This window comes from Globicephala melas, chromosome X, assembly GCF_963455315.2.
Source record: "Globicephala melas chromosome X, mGloMel1.2, whole genome shotgun sequence".
NCBI lineage: Eukaryota > Metazoa > Chordata > Mammalia > Artiodactyla > Delphinidae > Globicephala > Globicephala melas.
The window spans coordinates 2,939,299-2,962,041 of NC_083335.1; the positions used below are offsets into that span (position 1 = coordinate 2,939,299).

The 22,743-nt window shown below is 38.6% G+C and overlaps 1 protein-coding gene across 7 annotated transcripts in view; it reads left to right on the plus strand.

The window, feature by feature from the left end:
* The window catches only part of GABRA3 (gamma-aminobutyric acid type A receptor subunit alpha3), a 313,354-nt gene that overhangs the window by 168,233 nt on the left and 122,378 nt on the right, over window positions 1–22,743 (plus strand). For all 7 annotated transcript variants that reach the window (XM_060292122.2, XM_060292123.2, XM_060292121.2 and 4 more), the window contains one exon: window positions 19,554–19,675. In XM_060292122.2, the coding sequence (XP_060148105.1) occupies window positions 19,554–19,675 (122 nt within the window). The remainder of the gene's footprint in view (window positions 1–19,553; window positions 19,676–22,743) is intronic.

Genomic DNA, 22,743 nt, shown 5'->3' on the forward strand with positions numbered 1-22,743 from the left:
GTATGATGTTGTTTGTGGGCTTGTCATAGATGACCTTTATTATGCTAAGGAATATTCCTTCTATACCCAATTTGATGAACATTTTCATCATGAAATGATGTTGTATTTGTCAAATACTTTTTCTGCCTCTGTTGAGATGATTATATCATATTTATCTTTCATTCTATTAATGTGGTGTATTACATTTGTTGTTTTTCATGTGTTAAACCATCCTTGCATCCCAGGGATAAATCTCACTTGATCAAGGTGAATGATTTTTTTTTTTACATCTTTATTGGAGTATAATTGCTTTACAATGGTGTGTTAGTTTCTGCTTTATAACAAAGTGAATCAGTTATACATATACATATGTTCCCGTATCTCTTCCCTCTTGCGTCTCCCTCCCTCCCACCCTCCCTATCCCACCCCTCCAGGTGGTCACAAAGCACCGAGCTGATCTCCCTGTGCTGTGCTCATTGCAGCTCTATTTACAATAGCCCGGAGAAGGAAACAACCTAAGTGTCCATCATCAGATGAATGGATAAAGAAGATATATATATATACAATGGAATATTACTCAGCCATAAAAAGAAATGAAATTGAGCTATTTGTAATGAGGTGGTGAATGATATTTTTAATGTGCTTTTGAAAACAGTTTGCTAATATTTTGTTGAGAATTTTTACATCTTTATCAGGGATATTTGTCTGTAATTTTATTTTCTTGTGGTGTCTTATTTGGCTTTGATATCAGGGTAATGCTGGCTGCATAAAATGAATTTGGGAGTGTTCCCTCCTCTTCAGATGTTTGCAACAGTTTGAGAAGGATTGGTGTTAATTCCTCTTTAAATGTTTGGTAGAATTCACTGGTGAAACCATCTGATCCTTTGCTTTTCTGTGTTTGGGAGTTTTCTGATTACTGATTCAATCTCCTTAATTGTTAAGGGTTTCTTTAGATTTTCTGTTTATTCATGATTCATTTTTTGGTGGGTCATATGTTTCTAGGAATTTATCCATTTCTTCTCAGTTATCCAGTTTGTTGACATATAATTGTAGTCTCTCATAATTTTTTATATTTCTGTGCTATCAGTTGTAATGTCTCCTCTTTCATTTCTAGTTTTATTTATTTGTGTCTTCTTTCTTGTTTTCTTAGTTAATCTGGCTAAAGCCTTGCCAATTTTGTTTATCTTTTCAAAGAGCCAGCACTTAGTTTCATTGATCTTTTCTATTGTTTTCCTGGTCTCTATTTCATTTATTTCTGCTCTGATCTTTTTTTTTTAAGTCTATTTTGTCTGATATGAGAATTGCTACTTCAGCTTTCTTTTGGTTTCCATTTGCATGAAATATCTTTTTCCATCCCGTTACTTTCAGTCTGTAGGTGTCTCTAGGTCTGAAGTGGGTCTCTTGAAGACAGCAAATATATGGGTCTTGTTTTTGTATCCATTAAGCTAATCTGTGTGTTTTGGTGGGAGCATTTAGTCCATTTACATTTAAGGTAATTATCGATATGTATGTTCCTATTCTCATTTTCTTAATTGTTTTGGGTTCGTTATTGTAGGTCTTTTCCTTCTCTTGTGTTTCTTGCCTAGAGAAGTTCCTTTAGCATTTGTTGTAGAGCTGGTTTGGTGGTGCTGAACTCTCTCAGCTTTTGCTAGTCTGTAAAGGTTTTAATTTCTCCATCAAATCTGAATGAGATCCTTGCTGGGTAGAGTAATCTTGGTTGCAGGTTTTTCTCCTTCAACACTTTCAATATGTCCTGCCACTCCCTTCTGGCTTGCAGAGTTTCTGCTGAAAGATCAGCTGTTAACCTTATGGGGATTCCCTTGTGTGTTTTGTTGTTTTTCCCTTGCTGCTTTTAATATTTTTTCTTTGTATTTAATTTTTGATAGTTTGATTAATATGTGTCTTGGCGTGTTTCTCCTTGGATTTATCCTGTATGGGACTCTCTGTGCTTCCTGGACTTGATTAACTATTTCCTTTCCCATATTAGGGAAGTTTTCAACTATAATCTCTTCAAATATTTTCTCAGTCCCTTTCGTTTTCTCTTCTTCTTCTGGAACCCCTATAATTCGAATGTTGGTGCGTTTAATGTTGTCCCAGAGGTCTCTGAGACTGTCCTCAGTTCTTTTCATTCTTTTTTCTTTATTCTGCTCTGCAGTAGTTATTTCCTGTATTTTATCTTCCAGGTCACTTATCCGTTCTTCTGCCTCAGTAATTCTGCTATTGATCTCATCTAGAGTATTTTTCATTTCATTTATTGTGTTGTTGATCATTGTTTGTTTCATCTTTAGTTCTTCTAGGTCATTGTTAAATGTTTCTTGCATTTTGTCTATTCTATTTCCAAGATTTTGGATCATCTTTACTATCATTATTCTGAATTCTTTTTCAGGTAGACTGCCTATTTCCTCTTCATTTGTTAGGTCTGGTGGATTTTTATCTTGCTCCTTCATCTGTTGTGTGTTTTTCTGTCTTCTCATTTTGCTTATCTTACTGTGTTTGGGGTCTCCTTTTTGCAGGCTGCAGGTTCGTAGTTCCCGTTGTTTTTGGTGTCTGTCCCCAGTGGCTAAGGTTGGTTCAGTGGGTTGTGTAGGCTTCCTGGTGGAGGGGACTAGTGCCTGTGTTCTGGTGGGTGAGGCTGGATCTTGTCTTTCTGGTGGGCAGGTCCATGTTTGGTGGTGTGTTTTGGGGTGTCTGTGGACTTATTATGATTTTAGGCAGCCTCTCTGCTAATGGGTGGGGTTGTGTTCCTGTCTTGCTAGTTTTTTGGCATAGGATGTCCAGCACTGTAGCTTGCTGGTCATTGAGTGAAGCTGGGTGCTGGTGTTGAGATGGAGATCTCTGGGGAATTTTCGCCATTTGATATTATGTGGAGCTGGGAGAGCTCTTGTGGCCCAGTGTCCTGAAGTTGGCTCTCCCACCTCAGAGGCACAGCACTGACTCCTGGCTGTAGCACCAAGAGCCTTTCATCCACATGGCTTAGAATAAAAGGGAGAAAAAGTAGAAAGAAAGAATTAGTAGAAGTAGAATGAAAGAAAGAAAGAAAGAAAGAAAGAAAGAAAGGAGGGAGGAAGGAAGGAGGGAAGGAAGGAAAAAAGAAAGAAAGAAGATAAAGTAACATAAAATAAGATAAAATATAATAAAGTTATTAATATAAAAAAAAATTATTAAGAAAAAAAAGAAAAGAAATAAAAAAATTAAAAAAAAAACGGACGGATAGAACCCTAGGACAAATGGTGGAAGCAAAGCTACACAGGCAAAATCTCACATAGAAGCATACACATACACACTCACAAAAAGAGGAAAAGGGGAAAAAAATCATAAATCTTGCTCTCAAAGTCCACCTCCTCAATTTGGGATGATTCGTTGTCTAAAGGAGGGAAGGAAGGAAGGAAGGGAGGGAGGGAGGGAGGGAGGGAGGGAGGAAGGAAAGAAAGAAGATAAAGTAAAATAAAATAAAGTTATTAAAATAAAAAATAATTATTAAGAAAAAAAATTTAAAACAACAACAACAACAAAGAAAAAACGGACAGATAGAACCCTAGGACAAATGGTGGAAGCAAAGCTCTACAGACAAAATCTCACCCAGAAGCATACACATACACACTCACAAAAAGAGGAAAAGGGGAAAAAATCATAAATCTTGCTCTCAAAGTCCACCTCCTCAATTTGGGATGATTCGTTGTCTATTCATGTATTCCACATATGCAGAGTACATCAAGTTGATTGTGGAGCTTTAATCCACTGTTTCTGAGGCTGCTGGGAGACACTTCCCTTTCTCTTCTTTGTTCTCACAGCTCCCAGGGGCTCAGCTTTGGATCTGGCCCCGCCTCTGCGTGTAGGTCGTCGGAGGGCGACTGTTCTTCGCTCAGACAGGACAGGGTTAAAGGAGCCGCTGATTCGGGGGTTCTGGCTCACTCAGGCCAGGGGGAGGGCAGGGCACGAAGTGCGGGATGAGCCTGTGGTGGCGGAGGCCAGCGTGACATTGCACCAGCCTGAGGTGCACCGTGCGTTCTCCCGGGGAAGTTGTCCTTGTATCCCGGGACCCTGGCAGTGGCAGGCTGCACAGGCTCCTGGAAGGCGGGTGTGGACAGTGACCTGTGCTCGCACACAGGCTTTTTGGTGGCAGCAGCAGCAGCCTTAGTGTCTCCTGCCCGTCTCTGGGGTTCGTGCTTTTAGCTGCGGCTCGAGCCTTTCTCTGGAGCTCCTTTAAGCAGCGCTCTGAATCCCCTCTCCTCATGCACCAGGAAACAAAGAGGGAAGGAAAAGTCTCTTGCCTCTTCGGCAGGTCCAGACTTTTCCCCGGACTCCCTCCCAGCTAGCCATGGTGCACTAACCCCCTGCAGGCTGTGTTCACGCCGCCAACCCCAGTCCTCTCCCAGCGCTCTGACTGAAGCCCGAGCCTCAGCTCCCAGCCCCGCCCGCCCCGGTGGGTGAGCAGACAAGCCTCTTGGGCTGGTGAGTGCTGGTCGGCCCTGATTCTCTGTGTGGGAATCTCTCCCTGCTTTGCCCCCCACACCCCTGTTGCTGTGCCCTCCTCCGTGGCTTCGCAGCTTCCCCCTCCGCCACCCACCGTCTCCGCCCGTGAAGGGGCTTCCTAGTGTGTGGAAACCTTTCCTGCTTCACAGCTCCCTCCCACTGGTGCAGGTCCCGTGTCCCTATCCTTTTGTCTCTGTTTATTCTTTTTTCTTTTGCCCTACCCAGGTACGTGGGGGGGTTTCTTGCCTTTTGGGAGGTCTGAGGTCTTCTGCCAGTGTTCAGTAGGTGTTCTGTAGAAGTTGTTCCACGTGTAGATGTATTTCTGTTGTATCTGTGGGGAGGAAGGTGATCTCCGTGTCTTACTCTTCCGCCATCTTCCCGGAAGCTCTGTGCTCTGATCTTTGATAATTCCTTTCTTCTGTGAACTTTCGGCTTAGTTTGTTCTTCTATTTCTAGCTTATTTGAGATCTTTCTTGTTTCTTAATGTAGGCATTTATTGCTATACACGTCCCTCTGGGAACTGCTTTTGCAGCATCCCACATGTTTTGATATGTTGTCCTTCCATTTTCATTTGTTTCAAAATATTTCTTGATTTCCGTGTTGATTTCTTCTTTAACCCATTTGTTGTTCAGGAGCATGTTGTTCAATTCCACATATTTTCAATTTTCCAGCATTCCTCCTGTTATTGATTTCTAGTTTCATATTTCTGTGGTTGGAAAACATAGTTTTTATGATTTCAATCTTCTTAAATTTGCTAAGACATGTTTTATGATATATTACATGAACCATCCTGGAGAATGTTCTCTGTGTGCTAGAGAAAATGTGTATTCTGCTGCTGTTGGATGGAATGTTCTGTAAATGTCTGTTTGGTTTATTTGGTCCAAGGTATCATTCAGATCCATTATTTCCTTATTCATTTTCTATTTGAATGATGGATCAATTATTGAAAGTGTGGTATTGAAGTCCCCTACTGTTATTTCATTGCTGTCTATTTTTCCCTTCAGATCCATTGATAACTGTTTAATATATTTATGTGCTACAATATCGAGTGTGCATGAGTTTACAGTTGTTATATCCTTGTGATGAATTGACCCTTTTATCATTATATAATGACCTTCTTGTATCCTGTTACAGTTTTTTACTTAAAGTATCTTTTGTCTGATATAAATATGGCTACCCCTGCTCTCTTTTCATTTCCATTTGCTTGAAATACCTTCATCCCTTCACTTTCAGCCTGTGAGTGTGCTTAAGGCTTAAGTGAGCCTCTTATAGGCAGCATATAGATGGGCCTTGGTATTTGTTGTTGTTGTTGTTTTTATCCATTTAGCTTCTTTGTGTCTTTTAATTGAAGAATTTAAAACATTTATATTTAAAGACATGATTGGATAAAGACTTACTATCACTAAATTTTAATAATGATTTCTGATTGTTTTGAAGTTCCTTAGTTTCCTTCCTCCTCTCTTGCTGTCTTTCTTTGTTAGTTGATGATTGTTTTAGTGGGTTGCTTTGATTCTTTTCTCTACATTGTTTGTGTATCTAATTTTTGCTCTGTGGTTACCATGAGGCTTTCATAATGTATCTTATAATCTTCTATTTTAAGCTGATAACAAATTCAATTGCATAAGAAAGTTTTACACATTTACTTGCCCCCACAGTTTATATTGATGCCTCACTTTTCATCTTTTTATGTTATGTATCTATCAACATAATATTATAGCTGTAACTATTTTTTTTCCTATTAGACAAAATGTATTTTATTTTTTTATGCTTCTTCTTCAAGATTAACTTCTTTTTTATTAAATTTTTTTTATTGAAATATGATTGATTTATAATGTGTTAGTTTCAGGTATACAGCTCAGTAACTCCTATATGTATAACTGAGTTTTTTATATATATATATATTCTTTTTTATAATATCTTCCATTATAGGTCATTACAAGATATTGAATATAGTTCCCTATGCTATACAGTAGGTCCTTGTTGATTATCTATTTTATATAGAGTAGTAGGTATATTTTAATCCCAAACTCCTAATTTATCCCTCCCCCCTTCCCCTTTGGTAACCATAAGTTTGTTTTCTATGTCTGTGAGTCTGCTTCTGTTTTGTAAATAAGTTCATTTGTATCATTTTTTTAGATTCCACATATAAGTGATATCATATTATATTTGTCTTTCTCTGTCTGACTTACTTCACTTAGTATAATCTCTTGGTCCAACCATATTGCTGCAAGTGGCATTATTTCATTCTTTTCATGGCTGAGAAATATTCCATTGGTGTGTGTATGTATGTGTATATGCATGTATGTGTGTGTGTGTGTGTATATATATATATATATATATATATATATTTCACACCTTCTTTATACATTCATCTGTCGATGAAAAACTTAGGTTGCTTCCATGTCTTGGCTACTGTAAGTAGTGCTAAAGTGAACAGTGAGGTGCATGTATCTTTGCAAGTTATGGTTTTCTCCAGATATATGCCCCAGAGTGGGATTGTAGGATCAATAATATGGTAGCTGTATTTTTAGTTTATTAAGGAACCTCCATACTGTTCTCCATAGTGGCTGTACCAATTTACATTCCCACCAACAGTGTAGGAGTGTTCCTTTTTCTCCACACCCTCCCCAGCATTTATTATTTGTAGATATTTTGATGTTGGTCATTCTGACTGGTGTGAGGTGATACTGGTGTGGTGTATTATATTTTGATTTGCATTTCCCTAATACTTAGCAGTTTCGTGCATCTTTTTATGTGCCTTTCCGCCAACTGTATGTCTTCTTTGGAGAAATGTCTTTTTAGACCTTCTGTCCATTTTTTGATTAGGTTGTTTTTTTTTTGATATTGAGCTGTATGAGCTGTTTGTATATGTTGAAAATTAATCCCTTTCAATCATATCATTTGCAAATATTTTCTTCCATTCTGTAGGTTGTCTTTTTGTTTTGTTTATGGTTTCCTTTGCTGTGCAAAAGCTTTCCGGTTTAATTAGGTCCCATTTGTTTATTTCTGTTTTTATTTCCATTACTCTAGGAGACGGATCCAAAAAGGTATTGCTGCAATTTATGTCAAAGAGTATTCTGCCTAAGTTTTCCTCTAGGAGTTTTATAGTATCTGGTCTTATTTTTAGGTCTTTAATCCATTTTGAGTTTATTTTTGTGTATAGTGTGAGTAGTCTAACTTCATTGATTTACATGTGGCGGTCCAATGTTCCCCTGCCACTTGCTGAAGAGACTCTCTTTTCTGCAGTGTATATTCCTGCCAACTTTGTCATAGATTAATTGACCATATGTGCATGAGTTTATTTCTGGGCTTTCTATCGTGTTCCATTGACCTATGTCTGTTTTAAATGCCAGTATACTGTTTTGATTACTGTAGCTTTGTAGTATAGTCTGAAGTCAGGGAACCTGATTCCTCCAGCTCCGTTTTTGTTTCTCAAGAGTGCCTTGGCTATTCAGGGTCTTTTGTGTTTCCATAAAAATTAAAATTTTTTTGTTCCAGTTCTGTGAAAAATGCCATTTGTAATTTGATAAGGATTGCATTGAATCTGTAGATTGCCTTGTGTGGTATAGTCATTTTGACAATATTAATTCTTCCAATCCAAGAACATGGTTTATCTTTCCATCTGTCTGTGTTGTCTTCGATTTCTTTCATCAGCATCTTATAGTTTTGGGAGTAGAGGTCTTTTGCTTCCTTTGGTAGGTTTATTCCTAGGTATTTTATTCTTTTTGATGCAATGGTAAATGGGATTGTTTCCTTAATTTCTCTTTCTGACCTTACATTGTTAGTGTATAGAAATGCAACAGATTTCTGTGTATGAATTTTGTACCCTGCAACTTTACCAAAATCATTGATGAACTCTAGTAGTTTTCTTGTAGCATCTTTAGGACTTTCTATGTATAGTATCCTGTTATCTGCAAACAGTGACAGTTTTACTTCTTCTTTTCCAATTTGTATTCCTTTTATTTCTCTTTCTTCTCTGATTTCCATGGCTAAGACTTCCAAAACTATGTTGAATGAAAGTGGTGAGAGTGGACCTCCTTGTCTTTCTCCTGATCTTAGAGGAAATGCTTTCAGCTTTTCACCATTGAGTATGATATTACCTGTGGGTTTGTCATATATGGCCTTTATTATGTTAAGGTATGTTACCTCTCTGTCCACTTTCTGCAGAGTTGTTATCATAAATAGATGTTGAATTTTATCAAAACCTTTTTCTGCATCTATTGAGATGATCAGAAGTTTTTTATTCTTTGATTTGTTAATGTGGTATATCATACTGATTGATTTGTGAATATTGAAAAATCCTTGCATCCCTGAGATAAATCCCACTTGATCATGTATATGACCCTCTTAATGTATCATTGGATTTGGTTTGCTAGTATTTTGTTGAGGATTTTTGCATCAATGTTCATCAGTGATATTGGCCTGTAATTTTCTTTTTTTGTGATATCTTTGTTTGGCTTTGGTATCAGGGTGATGGTGGCCTCATGGAATGAGTTCGTAAGTATTCTTTCCTCTGCAACTTTTTGAAGTAGTTTCAGAAGCATAGGTGTTAATTCTTCTCTAAATGTTTGATAGAATTTGCCTGTGAAGCCATCTGGTCCTGGACTTTTGTTTGTTGGGAGTTTTTAAATCACAGATTCAATTTCAGTACTTGTAATTGTTCTGTTCACATTTTCTATTTCTTCCTGGTTCAGTCTTGGGAGATTGTACCTTTCTAAGAATTTGTTCATTTCTTCTGTGTTGTCCATTTTATTGGCATATAGGTGCTTGTAGTAGTCTTTTACGGTCCTTTGTATTTCTGTGGTGTTGGTTGTAACTTCTTTTTCATTTATAATTTTATTGATTTGGGCCCTCTCCCTTTTCTTCTTGATAAGTCTGGCTAAAGGTTTATCAATTTTGTTTTTCCTTTCAAAGAACCAGCTTTTAGTTTCATTGACCTTTTCTATTGTTTTTTAGTCTATTTCATTTATTTCTGCTCTGATCTTTATGGTTTGTTTACTTATACTAACTTTGAGTTTTGTTTATTCTTTTTTCTCTAGTTGCTTCAGGTGTAACGTTAGGTTGTTCATTTGAAATTTTTCTTGTTTCCAGAGGTAAGCTTGTATCTCTATTAACTTCCCTCTTAGAACTGTTTTGTTGCACCCCATAAGTTTTGGATCATCATGTTTTCATTTTCATTTGTCTCTAGGTATTTTTTTATTTCCTCTTTGATTTCTTCAATGATCCATTGGTTGTTTCATAACATATTGTTTAACCTCCACCTGTTTGTATTTTTTGAAGTTTTTTCTTGTAGTTGATTTCTAGCTTCATAATGTTGTGGTTAGAAAAGATGCTTGATATGATTTCAGTTTTCTTAAATTTACTGAGGCTGCTTTTCGGGCCAGCATGTGATCTATCCTGGAGAATGTTCCATGTGCACTTGAAAAGAATGTGTATTCTGCTGCTTTTGGATGAAACACTCTAGATATCAATTAAGTCCATATGGTTTAATGCATCATTTAAGGCCTGTTTTCCTTACTGATTTCCTGTCTGGATCATCTGTCCATTGATGTAAGTGGAGTGTTAAAATCTCCCAGTATTATTGTGTTACTGTCGATTTCTCCCTTTATGTCTGTTAACATTTGCCTTCTATATTGAGGTGCTCCGACATTGGGTGCATATTATTTACAATTGTTACATCTTCTTCTTGGATTGATCCCTTGATTATGTAGTGTCCTTTGTCTCTTGTCTTTCTTTGTCTCTTTAAAGACTTTAGTCTTTAAAGTCTATTTTGTCTGATATAAGTATTACTCCTCCAGCTTTCTTTTGACTTCCATTTGCATGGAATACTTTTCCATCCCCTCACTTTCAGTCTGTATGTGTCTCTAGGTCTGAAGTGGGTCTCTTGTACACAGTGTTTATACAGGTCTTGTTTTTGTATCCATTCAGCCAGTCTGTGTCTTTTTGTTGGAGCATTTAATCCATTTAAATTTAGGTAATTATTGATATGTATATTCTTACTGCTATTTTGTTAATTGTTTTGGATTTGTTTTTGTAGGTCTTTTTTCTTCCTTTCCTCTTTTGTTCTCTTGTGATTTGTTGACTATTTTAGTGTTGTGTTTGGATTACTGTTTCTTATTTGTGTATATATCTATTATATATTTTTGGTTTGTGTTTACCATGAGGTTTTGATATAACAGTCTACATATATGCATGCTTGTTTTAAATTGCTGATCTCTTAATTTCAAATGTATTGGAAATATCCAGCATTTGTACTCTCCTCCTCTCACAATTACTGGTTTAGATATCATATTTGTGTGTGGATGATTTCCTACCTTTATTGTATGTTTGCCTTTATTAGTGTGCTTTCCCATTTCATAATTTTCTTGTTTCTAGTTGTGGCCTTTTCTTTTCTGCCTACAGAAGTTCCTTTAGCATTTGTTGTAAAGCTAGTTTGGTGGTGCTGAATTCTTTTAGCTTTTGCTTGTCTGTAAAGCTTTTGATGTCTCCATCGAATCTGAATGAGAGCCTTGCTGGGTAGAGTATTTTTGGTTGTAGGTTTTTCCCTTTCATCACTTAAAATATATCATGCCACTCCTTTCTGGCCTGCAGAGTTTCTGCTGAAAAATCAGCTGATAACCTTATGGGGTTTCCCTTGTATGTTATTTGTTGCTTTTAAAATTTTCTCTTTATCTTAATTTTTGTCAGTTTGATTACTATGTGTCTCAGCCAGTTCCTCCTTTGCTTGATCCTGTATGGTACTCTCTGTGATTCCTGGACTTGGGTGACTGCTTCCTTTCCCATGTTAGGGATGTTTTCAGCTATTCCCTTTTCAAATATCTTCTCAGGTCCTTTCTCTCTCTTTACTCTTTCTGGGATCCCTATAATGTGAATATTGCTGCATTTGACATTGTCCCAGAAATCTCTTAAACTGTCCTCATTTTTTTCATTCTTTTTTCTTTATTCTGTTCCATGGCAGTTATTTCCACCACTCTGTCTTCCAGCTCATGTATCTCTTCTTCTGCCTCATTTATTCTACTATTGATTCCTTCTAGCGTATTTTTCATTTCAGTTATTGTATTCTTCAACTGTTCAGTTCTTTATTTTTTCTAATTCTTTGTTAAAAACTTCTTGTAACTTCTTGCTCTGTGCATCCACTATTTTCACAGGATCTTGGATCATCTTTATGATCATTACTTTGAATTCTTTATCTGGTAAATTGGCTACCTCCATGTCACTTAGTCGTTCTTTTGGGGTTTTATCTTATTCCTTCATCTGCAACATATTCCTCTGCTGTCTCACTTTTTCTAAACCTTCTATTTGGGTTTTTATGTATGTGGAAGGTTAGCTATGTTTCTCCAGCTTGGAGAAGTGGCCATCTGTATGGGATGTGCTATATGCCCCAGTAGTACTCTCTCATCACCCACGGGCCAGGGACCAGCTGGCCCCAAGGTAGATTCTGAGCTGTGTTTGTGAACTCAGTTCCACAGGCTGTGGGACTGTATATTTCTTGCTTCTGGTGTCTGCCCCCTGGTGGGTGAGGTGGGTCTAGAGGTTCCTGCAGGCTTCCTGGTGGGAGGGACTGGTGCCTGCCCACTGGTGTGTGGAGGTGTGTCTTGGCCCTCTGGTGGGCAGTGCCATGTCAAGGGGAGTGTCTAGAGATGGCTGTGAGCTCAGGAAGTCTTTAGGCAGCCTGTCTGTTGATGGATGGGACTGTGTTCCTGCCCCGTTGGCTGTTTGACCCGAAGTGTCCCAGCACTGGAGTCTAGAGGCTGTTGAATTGGGCCAGGTCTTGGTGCTAATGTCCAAGCAAGATGTCAGCCTTCAGATGGGTACTCCCAGGTGTGTTCACCTCCAGCTTTTATGTCCCAAGAAAACCACAGTTGCCCTCTGCCTCCTCAGGAGACCCTCGAAGACCAGCAAGTAGGTCTGCCCCAGGCTCCTATGAAGTCACTGCTTTTGCCCTGCGTCCCGATGCATGCAAGACCTTGTGTGTGTCCTCCAAGAGTAAAGTCTCTGTTTCCCCTCTGTTTTTTTAATTTTGTTTTATATTGGTGTATGGCTGGTTAACAATGTTGTGTTAGTTTTGGGTGTACAGCAAAGTGATTCAGTTATACATATACCTGTATCTATTCTTTTTAAAGTTCTTTTCCCATTTAGGTTATTACAAAATATTGAGCTATACAGCACTTTTTTCATTCTAATTTCTAATTTCTTTTGTTTAATTCTCCTCTGACTGGATAATATCAAACTATCTGTCTTCAAGCTCACAGATTCTTTCTTCTGCCTGATTGAGCATACTGTTGAAGCTGTCTATTGCATTTTTCATTTTATCCATTGTATTCATCTTCAGAACTTCTGTTTGGTTCATTTTTTAAAAATTTCTGTTTCTTTGTTGAGTTTCTCATTTTGTTCATGTATTATTTTCCTAAGTACATTGATTTGTCTATCTGTGTTCACTTGAATCTCATTGAGCATCCTTACAATTATTATTATTAATTATACACACAAAAATTCAGGCTGGTTGTTACCTATAGGGGAACAGGAGGGGCTGGGTTGGATTAGAAAAGTACGCACAGGGGCTTTTGGGGTTCTGGTTATTTGGTTACATAGAGGTTCACTTTATAATAATTGAACACTATGCAGATATGCATTTTTATACTTTACTCAATGTACAGTTCACAACTGTCTAAAATATAAAACTTTTATGAGTTTTAAAATTGTACAATGATGTCAAATTATACATATCCTTTTGAAGCCCAATGTTATTCAGATTTTTGATTTTGGGCTTTATCTGGCTTAATACATGTCAATCTAATTTACTCATTTTCATTGCTGTCTAGGATCATATGCAAAAGCCAGAGTTTACACTTTCATTCTCTAACTGAGCAAGCGTTATTTCATATTTATGTTTTGCAATTAAAACAGTACAGTATGGGCTTCCCTGGTGGCACAGTGGTTGAGAGTCCGCCTGCTGATGCAGGGGACACGGGTTCGTGCCCCGGTCCAGGAAGATCCCACATGCCGTGGAGCGGCTGGGCCCGTGAACCATGGCCGTTGAGCCTGCGCGTCCGGAGCCTGTGCTCCGCAACGGGAGAGGCCACAACAGTGAGAGGCCCACATACTGCAAAAAACAAAACAAAACCAAAAGAACAGTACAGTAGGGAAAACTTGCTACTTTCCTCCTTATGCTCAGGCAAGGAGGTTTCTAGTAGAGTCAAATGGACTTGAAATTGCTGAGTCACAAGGACTGTACGTCTTCAACTCCGTTAGATACTGTCAAATTGCTCCTGGAAGTAATTGCATCATCTGACCCTCAGAATAATTCTTGGTTCCTACATGTTCCCCAGTATTTGCTATTACCAAACTTTTCAGCCTTTGCACATATGCTGGCTATGAGATGAATCCCCTTGGTGTTTTAACTTGCATCTTCCCAGTTACTAGTAACGTTGAGCATCTTTTCTTGTGTGTCTGGACATTTCTGGATCCTCTTTCATGAACCATGTGTTCTTATCCCTTGCCCATTTTCAATTGAGCTGTTTCTCTTTTTCTAATTGGCATGTAGGAGTTCTTTATATTTTGAACTCTTTTTCAGATAACTCACAGATCTCCATTTCTTTGGGGTCAGTTATTGGAGTATTATTTTGTTCCTTTAGTGGTATCACATTTCCTTACATTTTCATTTTTATGATTGGTTTGTATTGATGTCTGTGCATTTAAGGGTGCACTCACCTCTTCCATTCTTTTTGGACTGGCTACAGTAGTGAAAGACTTTCACTTGGAGGTAGCTTTAAAAGGCACCAGCTGGGTGGGATGCAGCATCCTTGGTTCCTGGTGAGGCACAGTGGTGTAGTCTCCATGCTGCTCCATTGGCAGACATTGCCATTGGCCAGACTGTGGGTGTCTTCTGTGGCCAAGGCTGCAGAGGACCTGCAGGTGGCAATGGCAGATAGGGCTATTGGAATCTTCAGAGGCTAAGGCTACTGGGGTCTTTCTGTTCTCACCCCTTATTTTTTTGCCCATGGGAGGGTGTTCTACCTGAGGAGATCCTTCTCAATGCCTGGTCTGGCATGCTGACACATAGAACCCTCAGAGCTAATGCCCGAGGATCCAGTGCACATGGAACTAACACAGCACCTGGGTCCTGAAGCACAGGTGCACTTGCTGCAGCTATATCACTGGTTTCTAGGATGTGGGCATGTGTAGATATCCCATGGAACCAGTACCTGGGTCTCAGGGGCTCACCGCTGTGACTCTGGCTGGTAGGGAGAGGGCAGAATGCAGCAGTTCCACAAGCCATGGGATGACAAGGTACAATGGTGGCTTGAGCCCAGGGGCCAGGGTACAGTAGTAGCATAGCCTGGGGATGGTGGGTCAAAGTTTCAACTCTGGCCCCAGGGGGAAGTTGCAGGAAAGCAGTAACACAACTCTGGTAGTAGTCTGTTAAAGCTATGTGTTGGGATCCAGGGACCTGGGCACAGGGCAGTGGCAGCACAGTGCTGGCAATGATGGTCAGAGCTGTGACCTGGAACCCAGGGGATGGGGCTCAGGGAAGTGGCTACCTAGTCCCAGCTATCATGTGTCAGAGCCCTAACCTGAAACCTGAGGGGAGAGCTCAGGTCAGTGGTAACACACCTGGGAATGATGTTTCAAAGCGTTGATCTGGGATGGGGGTTGGTGGAGAGCTCAGGGTAGAGGTAGCCTGGTTTCAGCAGTGATGGGCCAGAGACACAACCTGGAATCCAGAGTTCAGGGTTCAGGGCAGTGGAGTCCACCTCAGCAATGACAGTTCAGAGTCTTGACCTCGGATTGGGATGTGTGGCCCAGGGCAGCAGCCACATCCCATGCAATGAAGACCCAGAGCCACAACCTGGAATGCAGTGGGTGGGTCCCAGATGGCAGCATCAGGACCCTGATAATGGAGGTCTAAGAGTGACTTGGGACCCAAGAGGTGGGGCTTAGGGCAATTTTAGCACCACTGGCAATGATGATTCAGAGCCTTGTCCTGGAACCTGGTGGGTGGGACTCAGGGCAGCAGCAGCAAAGCCTGGATGATGGCAGCCATAGTGTGACTTATAACCAGGGAGGCTAGACCAGGGCAGAAGAGGCTTTCCTGGTGAAGGTGGGACAAAGCCTTGACTGTGGCCAGGGGAGAGTGAAGAGCAGAGGCAGCTCCAGTCTCGTATATGGCAAGATGCTGTGGCATCTGATTTCTAAGAGTGGGGCACAGCAGCAGCTGGGGACCCTGAGGGCAAGTCTCACCTCAGTGACAGCTCCAGGGAGTAGAGATGTAGAGGGGGCCACTCCATTTCATCAACTGACATCAGAATCAGGAAAGACTGTGGGAGACCTCTGTAGCAAAAGCTGCAAATGTCCACAGTGGTGAGGCTTTTTGCTGGAGTTCTCCTGCCCTCCTTCTCCCTGTGTGGTGAACTTCCTCAGAGGTGATTCTTCCAGGTGCAGAGCAGGTCCTGACTGGGAGATGAGGTGACATAGGTAGCATGCTTCCTGTACTTTTCTATGGGGCCATCCTTGATTTTTGAGCTCCTCAGGTTTTTGCTACTGCTTCTTTGTTTTCTAGAGCTTTCCCTTAGCTGTTTTCTTCAGTTTGTAGTTATTTATTGTTCTTATGGATTTGTGTGTGTGTGTGTGTGTGTGTGTGTGTGTGTGTGTAAGGGGGAGATGAGCTTTGAGACCTCTCCATCTTGTTGACACTACCTTCTGCATAGTAATTTTGGATTTTCTTTATTTTTAAAATCTGTTCTCCCCCAGGAGATAATACAGTATTAGGGAAAATGCCATCCTTTTAATGAAGTAAATTTATCCTCTCTTTAGGTTGTTTTATGAACTGTATCAGCAACTCCACATCTGTGCCTCTTCTGCTTCCCCCTGACATAAACACATCAGGGTCCTTTCTCAATGTAGTTGAACTAATACTTATTACTTACCCTGAACTTAATCACTTGGTGAGCTTAACTTTTCCCATAGCATAGAAGTGCATATCTTTCAAAGGTGTCTCATTACATCTTCAGGAGTTTGGGGGAAAAGGAATGATCAACCTCAATGTATGTTGAGCTTTACCATTTACAAAGCAATTTTATGGTTTATTATCTTATTTACTTATTTCTTCCGAAAGCATTATAAGTTGGGGAATTATCTCTGTGTCACATGTAAGGAAATAGTTCACATGATCAGTTAGTGGCAGATTCAGGACTAAAACTCTGTTCATTTGACCCTAGTTCTTTGGATTTACCACTATTCCATTTTTAAGACTAAAAAAATGACTAAACTTGCCTAACCTATAGATACTGTATTAGTAACATCATTTTCATTTTAAATGATGCATTATTAATATCATATTTAGTCCAGCCAGTAATGACAGATATAAGGCAAAAAAGCATGGTTATTGCATCAGTCTCATCAACTTAATAAGCATGTGGCTTTAAACAATCCCTTTCTTTTGTTGGTGTCTTAGGTTGTCAATCTGTAAAATGAAGGGAAATAATTATATGGTCTCTAAGGTCCTCCATAATCCTGACATACTATGATTCTTTGTTGTTCCCCCAGACTATTTTGGATGGGTACAAACTACAGAATCTTCAGCTTGTTGCACTTCAGTTATTTAAGAAGAGAGAGTTCTAACTTGTGTTCTAGATTAAACAAGATTCCAGCTCCCCCTGCAATAATTGACCACATAAGAAGAAAAATTTATCAGGAATCAAGTGCAAAATCATAGAGAAATCTATTGAAAATTGTTTTGGAATGATATTTTGCATTAATTTTTGACTTAAAATTTATTAGTGAAGAATGCTGCTATCAGCACAGTCAGAAAGGGATGGAAAGGCATCATCAAGGAAATTATTATTTCAGTAAGAGAGGCAGCACAGTATATTGGCTTTATATTCAGGAATTCTGGATCCAAATTTTAACTTTTCCATTAACAGTCAGTGTGGTTAAAACTTATGTTCAGGGACTTTACAATTTCCATCTATAAATCCACCTGGAGTAGATATCTCTGAAGCCCTTTATAGCTTGCTATGACTCTGTGAGGATTCTACTTTTTATCCCCTTCCAGTAATAAAAAAAATTGGCTTTTCATTCAATTCATAGACCTATTTCCCAGAAATCAAACTAGGCTAACCAGGGTCAAGATTCCCCGCAGTGAGAGTTAAGGGAAAATGAGAAAGAGGTTTTCACAAAATCAATTGAGCTCCTGTAGCCTCTCTCCCCACAGCCCATGTAAGATGGATTCAGAACATTGGTGATTAAGTTAAATGTGAGCCAAGACCTGACAGGGTGTCTGTTTTTATCTCTTCAGCATATTGATGTCAGTTAGCTCTGCACTACGGTTTCCTTCTTTCTTCCTCCTTCCAAATGAGGTATCTGTATCACTTGTGGTACTCTTCACTAAACCAGCCAATCACCTCTAGTCTTCACTGGTTTCCAGTGCTTTTTGACCAAAGCTTTCCTTATGGCTTTGGCTGATGGGGGTGCCAATATTTTGTTGTGACTATTTACATTTGAATTATGCATTCAAGTACATAAGCTACTATTTTACAAAAGAGAAAACAAACTTTGAATACTTCTAGATATTAAGTATTAAGTCTGGAAATTTTAATGCATTATTTAATATTGATACAACATATCAGTGAAGTTATTTTAATTTTAAAGATGAGAAGGCTATTACTAGAGGTGTTATGTGACTTGCTTAAGGTCACTCAACTAATAAATTCAAATTCATGTCTCCAGACTTTTTAGGCCTAGGTACCTTTTTCATTCCACGTGTATCTATTTTATCATTTGAGTGTCTCAGAACACCTGTAAGCAGAGGAGCGATTACCTTTACCTTTTTTCTGCTCTGTTTTTTTTCTATAGACACACAGTTGATGCTCATTAAAGATGCATTGAACGATTATGTGAATTGAATTCGGTTTATGAACTAAGGAATTTGGGTTCAAAATGACTTTTCAAAGTTTATCAGCCAGGGAGTGGCAGTTTAGAGTAAGAACTATTCAATTCAGATGTGCCTACTATTTTGGTGGGAAGACATATTGACTGCCTCTCAAGATTCCTTCTAACTGTTAACCTGTCTCTTATTGCCCCGATTAACTGGATGCTATGAATAGTTATTATATATCTATTAATGGCGACCTTCTGGGTCCAAAGTAAGAATGGGTAAAACTGAGACCTATAGGACTATAATTTGCTTAATTGTCTACTCCAAATCACGAATACAGCTGGTACTAGGATGTAGGATTCCTGACTTCTAGATTATTACTTGATTCTACACCATGCTTCTTGACCCTTGGCAACAGCCATTTCCTTCACTATATCTCTCTTTCCCCAAAACTACCCAGGGCCTTTCTTTATTTCTAGTCCCGTCAAACCACACCAAGCCCCTCCTCATAAAGTGAAAGCATTAGTCACAGCCTTGGCCTGATTAGGTGATTAGTAAAGTGCCCACTGCTTGGAAAGGCTTGCGGAAGGCATCCACACTGGATAAGCAGAAGGTAGCTGAGGGTCTCTAGAAGATCAGAAAATTTGGATTATAGTTCTATCTCTGACCCTCACTAGCAATACGACTGTGGGCAAATTTGGTGTTCTCTCTGAGCTTATTTCCCCATGTATGAAATGAAAGAGATTAGGAATCTCTTAAGCGTTCTGGTAGCTTTAACATTTAATGGACTGCTATTGCTTTGTTGCCTTATCTCCATAGGGTGAGAGATAGGTAGATTACATGTAATTCAAAGGTCTTTCTGGGTCTGTTGTCCTGTGAACCTGTGTTTCTCTAGGCTAGAAAAGGGGTAAGTTAACAAAATTTTCCTTTTTTTTTTTGGAGGCCCTTTTGTTCATGAAACAAAATGTGATAAATCAACTTTATGCCATGTATTATTCCCACAGATATCCTGTCCAAGATTTCTACTGGTGTTTCTCCACTGCTGGGTTGGGGCTGGACTGTATGTTTGGCTCATGCCAAAGTGCTTGCTGGTTTGGTTGCGGTACAAAGCTATTTAATTGGCCCAGTCTACTGATTGACATTTTCTTGAATTAAAGTGTTAGACATTTAATTGTTTGCTATTAAGAACTATTATTTTGTGTCTCTTTTTCTTCCACTGCCTCAGACTCTCTCCGAAGCATGCTCCAGATATTCCTGATGACAGCACCGACAACATCACTATATTCACCAGAATCTTGGATCGTCTTCTGGATGGCTATGACAACCGGCTGCGACCTGGGCTTGGAGGTCAGTTATTGTTTCAAGATCTTCCTGGCTATTGTCATCTAAAAAGATTCTTAAGGTACCTTCAATAGTGTCTTGATCAATGAGGTTAGTGTAAAGCTGAGTTTCTTCCCTCTGAGCACTGGAAATTAGTTCTAATCCTTCATTTCAATGGTCAATCTCTCTGGTCTGGTTTTGGAAGGTTCCAAATTTCACTTAGGTAAATGCATATAGGGTATTAAACCACAACATTTGGTCACACCCGTTTCTGGTAATAAAATACCAATCCCTGCCTGGATGGCAGGTGTGTCCCAGGAACAGCTGGGAAACATGTCTTTGTTCTAAAAACCCTGAGCACATATCAGCCTGATATTCCAAAGAGGAGAAATCTGATGGCTAGATGGGATCTCAGTTTAGTATGATCAGCAATATGATCGCAATGAAGTAAATGCATTATAATACCTCATGGACCATATTGAAAGGGCAAGTATACCAATGTATTTATGTTTTTTTCCTGAACCATTTGAGAATTAGATGCAGATATCATAACCCTTTATCCCTAAGTACTTCAGTGTGTATTTTCTTAGAACAAAGAAGTTATTTTATAAAATTACAATGAAATTATAAATTCAGAAAATGTGACCTAATACTATTTACTAATCTGTAGTCCATATTCAACTTTTGCCAATTATCTACATTTATTATATGATATTCTATTGTAATAAAACCCTTTCCTTCTCTTTAGTTAATTAGGTAACTATCAGCATGAACAGATGGATTCTTATTTTATTGAATGAAATGTAATCCATTAATATTATTATATATTATTATCTATTTTGATTACAATGTTTGTTCATAATTCCCTGTGTTTGCTTGGTGGGAGCTTATTCAAGCTGACTTTTGATATATTCTCATTTTTGAGCACTTTTTGGCATAACAGTATATTCCAGACTTAACTTGTACTCTCCCTCATTCAGCCTTATAATCAATCATTTTTTCCAAGAAGAAACAGCATCTTTTTTTGTGGGAAATTATATTTAAAATCCAACTTCTGTGTGCTAGATATTTTCATTGCTACTGGTGTCATTTGCATCTAGGACCTTTCAGTGGACAGAATTGAGAAAATAGAAAATTACATATATACATATACACACACCTGTATATATTCGTATATATATATATATATACATATAGATATATAAACAAATATGTGTATAAATGTAGACATATGTGTATGTGCATGTGTAGTGAGTCTATACTGATACCACTAATTCCAATTGAACAAATTATTCTTCACTGATTTACTAATTTGTTTTATTCTACAATATACATAAAATAGTGAATAGTGTTGGAATTACTATACCTATACCACTATAATAAACTCACTTATTAATTAAAGTTAAAGATATGTTTGCATGGTCTTTTTTTGGGGTTGTTTGTTTTTAGATGAAGGCTATATGGCTCTTGCTTTAGTATAAATAATAGATTGGAATAGGGCAGTATTGGAGGAAGAGAAGACCAGTCAGAAATTGATTTCAGTTGTCCAGAATGAAGGTGATGATTGTGGGAATGTAGAGAATTTGGTGACTGATTAAATTATGGGATTAGGGGAAATGGAGGAGAAAATGATAACCTCTAAGTTCCTGGTTTAGATGACTGAGTAGTGCCATTTTCTAAAATAAGGAATATTGGAGGAGGAACAGTAGTATTTTGTTTTATTATGTTTCTTTTGGAGTTTGGTTGGAACAAAGAAGGTAGGGGAAGGAGGTGGAAATTAGTTGTAGACATTAAGAGTTTGAGTACCCATGAAAAATATGCATGGAGCCTTTTGCTCTGGCTAACATGGAGTAACAGGAACCAGATTTATCTTCTTAAAAGACAACTAAGAAATGAACAAACATAGTATATAGTAGTTATCAGAAATTGAACAAAGGCAGCACAGGACAGTGATTCTTGAAAGAAGTGAAACAAACAAGCTGAGCCATAGGATTATATCACCTTACTGCCTCAATAAATTTCAGGCTGCAGTGTAGGGAGGGAGAATCCACATAGTGCCTGGTGGACTCCCTTAGTTGATGAGAAAGAGTTTTGAATTTGGGGTGACCAAGATGGCTAAAATTTGTAGGGCAGAGAAGAAGCAAGAGGTGCATGGAGAAGTGAGAGTTGTGCAGAGGGAAAGATCCAGAAATCTGCTGAGAATTTCCCTCAAGTTTTCAGGTAAGTACTGCTCAGCTCATGCATATAAGGAAACAGCCCAAGGTTGAGGAAAGGACCACTGGACAACAGCAGATGGAATAATAGGGTTGGGAATAACTTGTGTTGCTACCAACCAGAGTGGAAAAACTTGCAACATATGGGGTTAGGGTAGGGTACTCAGAAGAATATGGCTTCAGTGGCATGGCAAAACCATCCCCAAACAAAGGCTGTTCTGGTCCCAACTAACAAAGCTTAAAAGCAAGCTTGAAAAGTAAATATCAAAATGTTTTCAGAACATTATCTCAGAACAAAGTTTAAGAATATTTGCACAAGGTGAATGTACAATGGCTGGTATGTAGTCAAAAATTACCAGACATGTAAAGAAGCAAGAAAATACAACCCCAAAAGGCAGAAAAACCAATCAATAAAAACAGATGCATAAATGACACAAATGAATTAGTAGATAAGTATATTAAAATAGATATGTCTAAATTCCATATGTTCAAAAGTAGAGGAAAATATGAGCATGTTGAGTAGAGACATGTAAGTTAAAAAAACAAAAACAAATTGAACTTCTAGGTATAAAAAGCATAATATCTGAGGTGAAATGCATACCAGATGAGACTAACAACAGATTAGACACTGAGGAAGAAAAGATTGATGAGCTTGAAGACACAGCAATGGTAGCTAGCAAAAATGAAACACAGAGGGAAGAAAAGACTGAAAAAGTGAACAGGACATCAGTGCACTGTGGGATAGCTTCAAGTGGCCTAATATAAGTGTAACTGGATTATCTGAAGGGAGAGGCAGAAAATGTCTTTGAAGAAAATCTAGTCAAAAAATATTCTAAATTTGATGAAAATTATAATCTGCCCAAACCAAGTTCAACAAACAAG